Consider the following 13,245-nt stretch of genomic DNA (forward strand, 5'->3'; position numbering starts at 1 on the left):
GCTCATGCCTGTAACCCCAGCACTTTGGGAGGCCGAGGCAGGTGGATCACAAGGTAAGGAGATCGAGACCATCCTGGCTAACACGGTGTAACCCCATCTCTACTAAAAATACAAAATATTAGCTGGGCGTGGTGGTACGTGCCTGTAGTTCCAGCTATTGAGGAGGCTGAGGCAGGAGCATTGCTTGAACCCGGGAGGCGGAGCTTGCAATGAGCTGAGATGGCACCACTCCACTCCAGCCTGGGTGACACAGCGAGACTCTTGTCTCAAAAAAAAAAGTCAAACTCATCAAGACGGAAAATGAATGGACATCTTAGAAGTGCAAGAAAAATACGGTAGAACTTTACATAAAGGTTTCTCCAAAAGAAAACACATAAAATCTATTAGGAAGATAAAAAGGATAAGGACGAAGTATGTTATAAACAGGTAGTTGGCCAGGCTGTTCTCAAACTCCTGGGCTCAAGCAATATTCCTGCCTTGGACTCCTTAAGTACTGGGGTTTCAGGTGTGAGCCACTGCTCCTGGTTAGAAAAACAGTGTTTTATAATTTTTATTTATTTATTTTTGAGACGGGGTTTCGCTCGTCGCCCAGGCTGGAGTGCAATGGTTGGATCTTGGCTCACTGCAACCTCTGCCTCCTGGGTTCAAGCGATTCTCCTGCCTTAGCCTCCCGAGTAGCTGGGATTACAGGCACGTGCCACCACGGTCGGCTAATGTTTTACATTTTTAGTAGAGATGGGGTTTCACCATGTTGGCCAGGGTGGTCTCGAACTCCTGACCTTGGGTTATCCACCCGCCTTGGCCTCCCAAATTGGGGGATTACAGGCATGAGTCACCTTGCCCGGCCAGAAAAATAGGTTTAATTGTCTAGATCAGTACTGTGTACTAACAACTTTCGATCATGATGATAATGTATAACCTATGCTGTGCAATATAGTAACCAGTAGCCACATGCAGCTACTGAGCACTTTGAAATGTATCCTGCACAAATGAGGAAGTGACTTCTAATATATACTTATTTATTTAAAGAGGGTCTCACTATGTTGCCCTGGCTGGAATACAGAGGCTATTTATAGGCGTGATCATAGCACACTACAGCCTCAAACTCCTGGGCTGAAGGGATACTCCTGCCTCAGCCTCCCAAGTAGCTGGGACTACAGGTGCATGCCACTGTGCCAGGCTAGTATTTAATTTTAATTCAAATGTAAAAAGCCACATGTAGTTAGAAGCTACCACATTGGACAACACAGATGTAGATGAATCCTATTACCTGAATTAAGAAAAAATTTTCCCACAAGTAGTTTCCCCAAGTTGGTTTTCTTACATCTTGTATATTAAGACAGTGTATATATTGGGAAACAAATTTTTAAATGGTAAATCATCTATATCTAACAAAATGAGAGATTCTAATTCCACGTCCTCCTAAGTTAAAAACCAGGATGTTTTAAGATGCACTGAGTAATATAGCAGACTAATATAGTGGTAACTGTCAACCCAGTAAGTTTTCTTCTGTCTGAAGAGCAGAATCTTTTTCTTTTTCTTTTTCATATGGGGAATAATTTCCTTCTCCTACTATTGTGCCACACCTCCCATTCAAACAACCTCCTACCCACAGCAGTAGACATAAGACCAAGCAAGTGCTGCAAGGATTCCTTTTGTTATGGTGATGCATTTGAGGTATGCATGTGACCTAACCTGGGCCAATCAGAAGCCTGGTGGGAACTATTCTTGATTAGATGGAGAACTGTGAGAATAAGGAAAGCTGAGAGAATTGGTCTCAGGCAGATGGATGGATGTGAACTGGAAAAAACTAAACTTCTGAGATAATACTGTTGGAATACACAAAACTGAATTTGAATTTAAGAACTATTTCAGGCCAGGTGCGGTGGCTCACACCTGTAAACCCAGTACTTTGGGAGGCTGAGGCAGGCAGATCACCTGAGGTTGGGAGTTCAAGACCAGCCTGACCAACCAACATGGTGAAACCCCGTCTTTACTAAAAATACAAAATCAGCCAGGTAAGTTGGGACATGCCTGTAATCCCAGCTACCTGGGAGGCTGAGGCAGGAGAATTGCCTGAACCCGGGAGGCGGAGGCTGCAGTGAGCCAAGATTGTGCCATTGCACTCCAGCCTGGGCAACAAGAGCGAAACTCTGTCTTTAAAAAACAAAAACAAAAAAACTATTTCAACTGCTAGCTCATTTTTTTGTTTAAAAAAATGAGTTTAAGTGTTTAAAATCCTTATTCATTTACTGTATTTTCTCAGGAGAAACAAGAGGTTGGACTAGCAAAACAGACCCTGAGGGTTCATCATCCCCAGACTCTCGGTTCCTATAAAGAATAACTGTACTACCCCCTTTGCTTCCCCCGCACCCCACAAGAACACACTGGTGCACTACCCTTCTTTACTCCACATCTGGAGGAACAGATCTGATCTCAGTACAGCAGAATACATGTTTAACATTTATTATAACAAAGAACAGGCCTAGAGGGAATTTGGGATAAGAATGAGGGCCAGAGAGTTCTTAGTATCTGTGGTTCATTACACAATTCCCACCACCACCATTCAAGGAGTTAGGGATACTCCCAGAAAAAAATGTGCTCCTTCTGCCCCTCTTTATGCCACAGCCAGGGAATAAGATAGGTCTTTTCAGGATAGAGGATCTAGGCCAAAAGAGAAAAATGCTAAGAAGAGAAAGGAAACACAGAAAAAAAGGACAGGCAAAAGCACCTCACTTTACAGTCTTCAGGTTCATATTTCAGATCCTTATGCCTGCTTCAGTATCTTTGGTCAGAGGTTATTTAGCTATCTTTTTTTGAATAAAACGTAAGTTTGTAAACAATAAAAACCCTCAAAGAAAATGAATACCAACACATCATATATTGTATTACAGACTAGCCAACAGCAAATCAATTGTGAAGCAAAACTCCATCTCAAAAAAAAAAGAAAAAGAAAAAACCCTAAGCTTACTTCACTCCATAATCATGGGCAAGCATGCATGTATGCACATGTGCACACACACACATGTACACGCAGGTTGATTTATATATTGAGTTTTATAGACCCAGCATAATGTGATGACAGTTGATGTATGAAGTCCAGTTCTCTGGAGCCAAACCTAAATCCTGCATATTGTTACTACCACCCTTACTGACTTAGGGTTCTACCGTGACCTTTCTAGTTGTCAGGGGTCCTTAAAATCTCTCATTTCCGCTCTATCAAACGATGGGCCAGTAACTGCAGATGACTAGTTAAAGCTCAGTCCTCATTACATGTTTCAACATGGGGGAAGGATTTAAAGAGGACATCATGACAAAGAAGCCTGTGATGACAGGGAAAAGAGGGCAACTGATGGTAAAATATAGTAGCATAATGGGTTTACATTATTAGAAAGTTTCTCTTTAGGCTGCTAAAGCAACCAACAACAAATACAACACCTTCTTCTGTGCAGTGCTGTACTGATACATCCCTGAGAATGCAAGGTAGGAATAAAAGTACAGTTTTTAAATGCCCAAATTATGTATCATTTGCAGAGAATGGAATTGGCAAGTTGAGGGCAGTGGGACCCCATGCGTAAAAACCAAGGAAGCAAATAAATAAAACCACACTGTTCCAGAATTGGGTTTAAAAGAGCTTTAGGAACAGCATGGTTATGCCTGTTTCCCCTGACCCTGCCTACTTTGGCACCCAATGGTAGGGGTGATGTCTCTGGCTCTCTGTTCTTAAGACCAGACAGAAAAATATCCTACCCCACTTCTGAGACAGACTCTTTTATACCAAACAACAGCCTCTCTTGATTGGGTTAATAAATTTGGTTTCATGCTGTATTTTTGAAAGTGAAAAAGAAAACATTATGTATGCCTCTTTCAACATAAAGCAAATCCACACCAAAACCACTTCACTATCCCAGAGCCTATAGCAGATATGACAGGTAGTTCTGGGGATGGTGTCTCAGAGAAAGCAGCTGTGAACTCTATAGCAAAGTCTGAGGGCTTTGCTACTCCCACTCCCACCCTACCCTATCCCCAAAGCTCCCACATCATTCTAGACAAATCATGTATTAAGGTACATTTTGTTTCCTCCATCAGGAAGAGGCATGATGCTGTGAACTTCTAATCAAAGACATGTGGCAACTCTCAACTCCACTCTTGCTGACAAATGCCAAAACTTTCCACTTCAGGAAGAAACCCTCCCCACCACCTCTAGCCCCACCAATTTAATCCTGGGCCTCTGGGAGGAGGAGGTCTGTGGAGGTTTGCTTTCAAAAGAAGTATGCTGGCTTTCCCAAGAGGTAGCAAGCTACTGAGACTTTAGTGAACCCTAGTTGGCTGATTCTCTGCATCCCTAAAATTCTTCCTTTTCAGGTTGGCTAACTCACTACTCACCAGATCTGATAATACAGACTGACTCAGGCTCTTGAAGGTAACTAGAGTCCCTTACTCTTCTTCAAGTTACAAAAGTGCTCCATTTGCCACTTTATGTTATAAATATTGTCCACTGAGGTGCTGAACAACAGTCTTGAGTACACATGGTTATGGAGAAGAAAACCAAAACATGAATATGGAATCACTTTCAGATGCCAGTGAGAGGCAGCAGACAAGACTCCAAAGCAGGATAAGATGAACCCTATGCCATCTCCACTGCTGTCTTACTACAGCCACCCATAAACTGGACATGGAGCCCAGAACCCTTAGACAGTTGCTGGCCCTAGATAATTTAGCAGCAGAGGTACAAGAGGAAAAATAGTAGCCCATTTTCACTACATCTTGTATCTTCCCTCTTAATATTTCAGTGCCATAAATGACCTGTCAGAAAATATAATAGTGTACTACTTTAAAACCCCCCTTGTCTCACAATGAAGTGAACACAGAAACAAAAGGGATAAGGAAAAGTATTCCACATCTGCTCATTAGGTAGTGCTTTCCTGATTTCCGCTCAGAGTTCTGAGCACCACCAGGTATTCCAGACAGATGAGGTTCCAAAAAGTGTACAAAACATCCCACAGCCCCTGAAAACACCAATAAGATCAAAATGTTGAAGGACTACCCAATGATTACATAGAACTAAGTGATAAAAAGTCTAAGAAGATAAACAATTTCCAACGCAAATACCTTGTAGAGCTGCGTGTGAAGATGTTAGGTGTAATTCCAAATTAGTTGGGAAGCTTCTAAACAAAGCAGCATAAAGCCAGGGAAAACTATCTTGATTTTGAGTTTGGGGAATGTCCCTAAATTGCGGCTCAGGTGGCCTGGGGACTCAAGAATGAGAAAAAAAAGATGCTAGTACCTCTAAAGTAACAAAGGCAGTTTCAGATGGGCAGGTAAGTATAAAAGGAATCCTCTGCCTCCAAAAGACTGGGTTACATGAGAAGTAGGCCTATGTTAAAACAAAAAAATGTTCATAATATTTTAAGCTGAGGTAAGGCAAATGACATCATTTGCATGTAAATGCAAGAGAAGTAAAGGATAAAAATCCTGAATTCCCATGGGTGGTAGCAATACATTATCCAGACAGGCAGCATAAAAATGCAATGAGGAAAATCTTGTTTGGGGCTTTGTATTTGAGGAAAGGGGAAGCCTGTTTTCTCAAATAGGGAGGGGGTGTAAGCATTTGATTCAACATTCAACCATCAAAACCAAGAATCACCAGTATCGTAGCTACCACTTCCTCTAATCTAGGGTTACTACTGGTCCTGAAAATCCATGCACCAGAATCATTATTATCAAAGGATAACGGGGGATTTTTTTGGGTGCAATTTTTTCAACAAATCATCCAAAACATCTTTAAAAACCTTTTATACCCTGTAATCCCAGCACTTTGGGAGGCCGAGACGGGCGGATCACGAGGTCAGAAGATCAAGACCAGCCTGGCTAACACGGTGAAACCCCGTCTCTACCAAAAAAGACAAAAACTAGCCGGGCGAGGTGGCGGGCGCCTGTAGTCCCAGCTACCCGGGAGGCTGAGGCAGGAGAATGGCGGGAACCCGGGAGGCGGAGCTTGCAGTGAGCTGAGATCCGGCCACTGCACTCCAGCCTGGGCGACAGAGCGAGACTCCGTCTCAAAAAAAAAAAAAAAAAAAAAAAACACACCTTTTATACACATTGTCTAATTATAATGTCAAAATAATGTGCTACAGTTACTTCTGAAGACATAGCACCCTCAAACATGCTCTTGAGTAATACAGAATACATAAAACACAGATTTTTTTTTTTTTTTGAGATGGAGTTTCACTCTTGTTGCCCAGGCTGGAGTGCAGTGGCACAATCTTGGCTCACTACAACCTCCGCCTCCCAGGTTCAAGCAATTCTCCTGCCTCAGCCTCCTGAGTAACTGGGATTACAGGCATGCACCACCACGCCTGGCTAATTTTGTATTTTTAGTAGAGACAGGGTTTCTCCATGTTGGTCAGGCTGATCTCGAACTCCCGACCTCAGGTGATCTGCCCACCTCGGCCTCCCAAAGTGCTGGGATTACAGGCATGAGTCACTGCGCCCAGCCTAAAACTCAGAATTTTTAATACTAATTTAAAATTGAGTCTATTGAGATAATTCATGTATACATAATTTGCTATGTAGGACACTTTTCCCCTCAAAAAAAGAATGTATTCTCAATTATAGAGTATCTCAAAAACAGTTCAAAGCAATTATTTTAGTTATTTTCCTGTATTTAACACCCAAGATAAATTATGTACTACTTGAATTGGTTATGATACAGGCATCTAGTAATTATGTCTCCCTGTAGCAAAATGAAATAAACATGAGGAACTAAGAAATGTGCTTCTCTTCTAACAGATAGCAAATGACTGCTTCACATTAGACCCAAAAAATTCCTTGAAAATATAGCTGCAACCCAAGCCAGTCAGGTAATATCCACCATTCTAGTAGGTTTACATGCGTTATTCACTTAAATTTTATCAACAACCTACTGAGGTAGGTATTATTCTTGTATAGATAAGAGATTCAGAAGGCTGGGTGTAGTGTGAGCACCTGTAATCCCAACACTTTGGGAGGCTGAGGCAGGGGGATCACTTGAGTCCATGAGTTTGAGACTAGCCTGGGCAACATGGTAAGACCCCATCTTTACAAAAAAATTTTTTAAATTAGTCCAGGTGCTCTGGGGTACACCTATAATCTGAGCATTTTGGGATGCCAAGTGGATTGCTTGAGCGCGGCAGTTTGAGACCAGCCTGGGAAACCAAGCAAAATCCCATCTCTCTACAAAAAAAAATACAAAATATTGACCAGGCACCATGATGCACACTTGTGGTCCCAGCTACCTGAGAGACTAAGGTGGAAGGATCGCTCAAGCCCGGGAGGTTGAGGCTGCGCTGAGCCGTGACCGCGCCGCTGCATGCCAGCCTGGGCGACAGAGCAAGATCCTATCTTTAAAAAAAAAAAAAAAAAAAAAAAAGACATATAAGAAAAAAAAATTCAGAGGGATGATGGTTGTCAAGGTGAGATGTAACACATTTATTTGAATTTAAAAAGAAAGTAACATTTTTTTCTGTCTTAAAAAATATATTGGTAAGATGTGCTGAAATCTTTAATATATCTATTTTCTCAACTCTTTATCAACAGTCATTTGATACATCTTGAAGAGCTTCTTTTACAAGTCAGGAAGCTTCCAATTCTTCACTTTTGATAAACCTGGAGATTCTTATCAAGTTACTAGTTTTTGTATCAGTAAAAATGTTTAACAAATGATTGAATAAACCAATAAAGGGGGAAGAATATTATCAATCCATGCAGAAGAATTCAAAATAATTTATATAGATACCTTGGCTTCACGGAGGTATAGCCACCCTCTCCTTAGTTGTGGGCTATGCATATGACTTCCTTCCAAGGAGTACAGAATGAAAAGTTCAGGAGAGAGCAACTTTATAGTGGAGAAAAGCTAAACACATTATCTCAGGCAGCTGATGAAAGGTATCCCATCAGGAAGGATAAGCCACACTGATAGTAAGTACTTCAGATATGACATAATGAAAATGGCACATTACTTCTCTGGTCTTTCTTCCCCAAACCTATAACCCTAGACTAATCATGAGAAAACACATAAGAAAAATCTCAACTGGGGAACATTGTACAAAATACCTGATCAGTACCCCCCAAAACTGTCATCAAAAACGAGAATATTTACAGTCAAGAGTTGCTTAATAGCTAGGTATGGTGGCATACACCTATAGTCACAGCTACTTGGAAGGCTGAGGTGAAAGGCTCACTTGAGCCCAGGAGGTACAGGCTGCAGTGACCTGTGATCGCACCACTGCACACCAGTCTGGGTGACAGGGCAAGACACTGTCTTAAATATGAAAGACGGAGAAAGAGAGAGAGACAGAGAGAGAGAGACAGAGAGAGAGGAGTTGCCTATGGAGACATGACTATTAAATATAATGTGATGAGCAAGGCACAGTGGCTCATGCCTATAATCCCAGCACTTTGGGAGGTCAAGTAGGGAGGACTGCTTGAGGCCAGGAGTTTGAGACCAGCTGGGCAACTTAGTAAGACCCCATCTCTAAAAAAATTTAAATACATATACATATACACATACATATATACATATATATTTATATATATGAAAGATTTTGGAGCAAAACAACGACAGGTAAAAACCAAGGAAAAGAGAAAGGGTATGAACTTCGGTTAGTAAAAATGAATTAACATTATTTATTAACTGCAACCAATGAATGATACTAATGTTAGATGGTAATAAAGAACCAAAGTATAACTAGGATAAGGTAAGAGTAGGGATTCAGGCTTGAATATCTATTCCTAAGTGAACATAGGGAAATGAGAATCATATATATTATGGTTTAGTAAATACAGCTCTTCAAAATGATGCATACATATTTCTTAAAGCTCTAGCTGACGACAAAACAACTGAATATAAGAAAGATGATTTTTTACATGTTAAAAGACAATACGTAATTTTATTTTACTAGGGGCAAACACAATAAGGAGATTAAGAATAACTCCAAAACCAGATTCTTCCTTATGTAACACCTTACCTCACATTCTGAGTAGGATTCCACCTTTCAGAAGGCAGTTCTCCACTCTGTGGGTCATCTACAGGCGGATGAAGAATTGAAATGCATACATCTCCATTCTACGAGACACAAACATTACATTCAGTAAATACTCAAAAAGTGATGTACAAAAAGGGACATTGGTTCTAAAGTTTCTTTTATTCCTAGAAACTGTTTTTCCATCAAAGGAGAAAACAATTCTGCTTTTTATGTTCAACATCAAAGATAAATAATAATTAAGCATTTTTTAAATATAATATTTATTTTGACCAATCTCCAAGGTATATTTTCTGGTGAGAAGACTTACTATTCCTATAGTACAATCCTGATAAAAAATTGACTGGGGCAGGGTGCGGTGTCTCACGCCTGTAATCCTAGCACTTTGGGAGGCCAAGGCGGGTGGATCACCTGAGGTCAGGAATTTGAGACCAGCATGGCGAAACCCGTCTCTACTAAAAATACAAAAATTGGCTGGGTGTGGTGGCTCACACCTGTAATCCCAGCACTTTGGGAGGCCAAGGTGGGTGCATCATGAGGTCAGGACTTCGAGACTAGCCTGACCAACATGGTGAAACCCCATCTCTACTAAAAATACAAAAATTAGCCGGGCGTGGTTGTGCACCCCTGTAATCCCAGCTATTCATGAGGCTGGGGCAGGAGAATCGCTTGAACCCGGGAGGTGGAGCTTGCAGTGAGCCAAGATAGTGCTCCAGCCTGGGCAACACAATGAGACTCCATCTTTAAAAAAAAAAAAGACAAACATAATAAATCAAGATTCAATTGTCTTAGAAGCAACCAAATAGATATCCCTTTGTTTTCAGATATATCTGTGCACCTAGAGTACATAAAAAGGAAGAAAAAAATCTAACCTTGCTTAGTATCTACTCAGATAGATGCTATATCAATAACCATGGCTTATATAAACCAAAAATATGCCTCACAGCAAATGTTAACATCCTCAAGATATGGTTAGAATGACTTCCCACTATGGCTATTATATTTTGCTTCATAAATTTATACAACTTAATCCACAAGTACATTTAGGTTAATTCATACACATAGGGATTGCCTACCATATGCAATACAGAACACAATTCAATAGAAAAGACAAAGTTGGGTAAAATATAGTGACTTATCTCTTGGGACTTAGCCTAACATGGAAGGTAAGATTTATTGATTTATTTTCTTTCTTTCTGTTTTTAGAGATAGGAGTCTCACTATGTTACCTAGGCTGTAGTGCAGTGATTATGCATAAGCACAATCACGGTGCACTGCAGCCACTAAATCCTGGCCTCAAGTGATCCTCCCACCTCAGTAGTCCCATAGCTGGGACTCTAGGGTGTGTTACTACACATGACTCAAGATTTACATTTTTAAAAAACTGGAGGTATAACTACATAAAGTACAAAAATCTTACATATACAACCCAAATTTAGACACACAGAAACTATACGAATACATATGTAACCATTATCAATATAAAACATTTTAAAAATAAAATTAATTCAAAATATTATATTCTAAAACACTGCCTTATGGTTAGATACCATAAGGCATGTAAAAAGTTACTACAGAAAAAAGGAGAGAGAGGTCGGGCACGGTGGCTCACACCTGCAATACCAGCACTTTGGGAGGCCAAGGTGGGCAGATCACAAGGTCAGGAGTTCGAGACCAGCCTGGCCAATATGATGAAAAAACCCTGTCTCTACTAAAAATACAAAAATTAGCTGGGTGTGGTGGCACCTGTAATCCCAGCTACTCAGGAGGCTGAGGCAGGAGAAGAATCCCTTGAACCCGGGAGGCAGACGTTGCAGGGAGCCGAGATCGCGCCACTACACTCCAGCCTGGGCGGCAGAGCGAGACTGTCTCAAAAAAAAAAAACCAAAAACAAAAATAAAAAGAGAGCCGGGCGTGGTGGCTCACACCTGTAATCTCAGCACTTTGGGAAGCCACGGCGGGTGGATCACCTGAGGTCAGGAGTTCAAGACCAGCCTGACCAACATGGAGAAACCCCATTTCTACAAAAAATACAAAATTAGCCAGGCGTGGCAGTGCATGCCTGTAATCCCAGCTACTCGGGAGGCTGAGGCAGGAGAATCACTTGAACCTGGGAGGTGGAGGTTGCGGTGAGCCGAGATTGTGCCATCGCACTCCAGTTTGGGCAACAAGAGCAAAATTCCATCTCAAAAAATAAAAAAGAAAAGAGAAACTTGGTATATGTGGGCAGTGAATGCATGGAAGGTGGGGTGGAAGATAAAAGGCTTTGCTGTTGAGGAAGCTTTGAGATGAGCTTTCCTTTAACAGTAACAATTTAAACAACCTATGGGAAATGTAGAAATGAGTTCTTCTGGCCGGGTGCGGTGGCTCACACCTGTAATTCCAGCACTTTGGGAGGCGGAGGTGGGCAAATCACCTAAGGTCAGGAGTTCGAGACCAGCCTGGCCAATATGATGAAACTCCGTCTCTACTAAAAATACAAAAACTAATCGGGCGTGGTGGCATGCACCTGTAATCAGGAGGCTGAGACAGGAGAATCGCTTGAACCCGGGAGGCGGAGGTTGCAGTGAGCTGAGATTGCGCCATTGCACTCCAGCCTGGGCAATGAAAGTGAAACTCCATCTTAAAAAAAAAAAAAAAAAAGTTTTACTGGAAAAACAAGCCAACATATAAATGGTAGAATAAAATTTGCTTGGGTACTTGTATTTGTTTTCTATTGCTACTGTAATAAAATACCATAAACTTGGTGTAAACATCACAAACTTATTTTACATTTCTGTAGGTCAAAGTCTATCATGTCTCTCACAGGACTAAAATCAATGTGTTGACAGCACTGCATTCCCTTCTAGAGGCTCTAAGAGAAGTCCCTTTCCTTGCTCTTTCTAGCTACTAAACGCCAATCTTTTCCCTTGGACTTCCCTCTTCTATTTTCAAAGCAATGTCAATGTCTCATTTTTCTGGGCCCTTCTTCCAAAGTCACATCTCCTCTAACTAATTTTATGCCTCCCTCTTCCACTATTAAGGACCCTTGTGATTACATTGGGCTCCCCTGGATAATCCAGAATAATCTCCCTATTTTAAGGTCAGCTGATTAACAACTTTAACCTCTCTTTGACATAGAACCTAAAATTCACAGGTTCCAGAGATTAGCATGTGAACATTTTGGGGGAACCATTATTCTACCTACCTCAGCCTTGTTTTGATGAAGAATAGAGCATAAAAATTAGGCCACAGGGTCGGGTGCAGTGGCTTACACCTGTAATTCCAACACTTTGGGAGGCCGAGGCAGGCGGATCATGAGGTCAGGAGATTGAGACCACCCTAGCTAACACGGTGAAACCCCGTCTCTACTAAAAATACAAAAATTAGCTGGGCGTGGTGGCGGGCACCTGTAGTCCCAGCTACTCAGGAGGCTGAGGCAGGAAAATGGCGTGAACACGGAAGGCAGAGCTTGCAGTGAACTGAGATCGCGCCACTGCACTCCAGCCTGGGCGACAGAGCGACACTCTGTCTCAAAAAAAAAAAAAAAAAAAAAAAAAAAAAATTAGGCCACAGAAGTGTGTTACTTGGTTCAGAGCATAACATGTTTATAAAACAAACAAAAAAACACAACCTTCTTAGTAGTGGAATGAACTGAACAGATTTGCATTTCGAAATGACATATTATTAGAAAATAGGCATCCAAATTGACACAGACAATGGATTTGACAAAACCTAACACTCTTTCATGATAAAAACAATCAGAAAGCTATGACTAGATGGGAATTATCTTAACATGATAAAGGGCATTTATTAAAAACCCACAGCTGCCAGGCGCTGTGGCTCACGCCTATAATCCCAGGACTTTGGAAGACCGAGGCAGGCAGATCACCAGGTCAGGAGATCAAGACCATCCTGGCTAACACGGTGAAACCCCATCTCTACTAAACAAAGGAAAAAATCAGCCAGGCATGGCACGGCGCCAGTAGTCCCAGCTACTTAGGAGGCTGAGGCAGGAGAATCACTTGAACCCAGGAGGCGGAGGTTGCAGTGAGCCGAGATTGTACCACTGCACTCCAGCCTGGGCGACAGAGTAAGACTCCATCTAAAAAAAAAAAAAAAAAAAAAAACCAAAGCTAACATCATACTCAGTGGTGACAATGTTGAAAGACTAAAATAAAATCAGGAGCTTGACAAGAATGCCTGCTTTCACCACTGCTATTTAACATTGTACTGGAAATTT

At 41.4% G+C, this 13,245-nt stretch overlaps 1 protein-coding gene across 2 annotated transcripts in view; it reads right to left on the reverse strand.

Moving 5' to 3' along the window:
• UBE2R2 (ubiquitin conjugating enzyme E2 R2) overlaps positions 1-13,245 on the reverse strand; it is a 115,733-nt gene that overhangs the window by 8,519 nt on the left and 93,969 nt on the right. For both annotated transcript variants that reach the window (XM_050760827.1, XM_050760826.1), the window contains exon 3: positions 9,009-9,106. In XM_050760827.1, coding sequence (XP_050616784.1) covers positions 9,009-9,106 — 98 coding nt within the window. The remainder of the gene's footprint in view (positions 1-9,008; positions 9,107-13,245) is intronic.

Source organism: Macaca thibetana, chromosome 15 (assembly GCF_024542745.1).
Source record: "Macaca thibetana thibetana isolate TM-01 chromosome 15, ASM2454274v1, whole genome shotgun sequence".
NCBI classification, from domain to species: Eukaryota; Metazoa; Chordata; class Mammalia; order Primates; family Cercopithecidae; genus Macaca; species Macaca thibetana.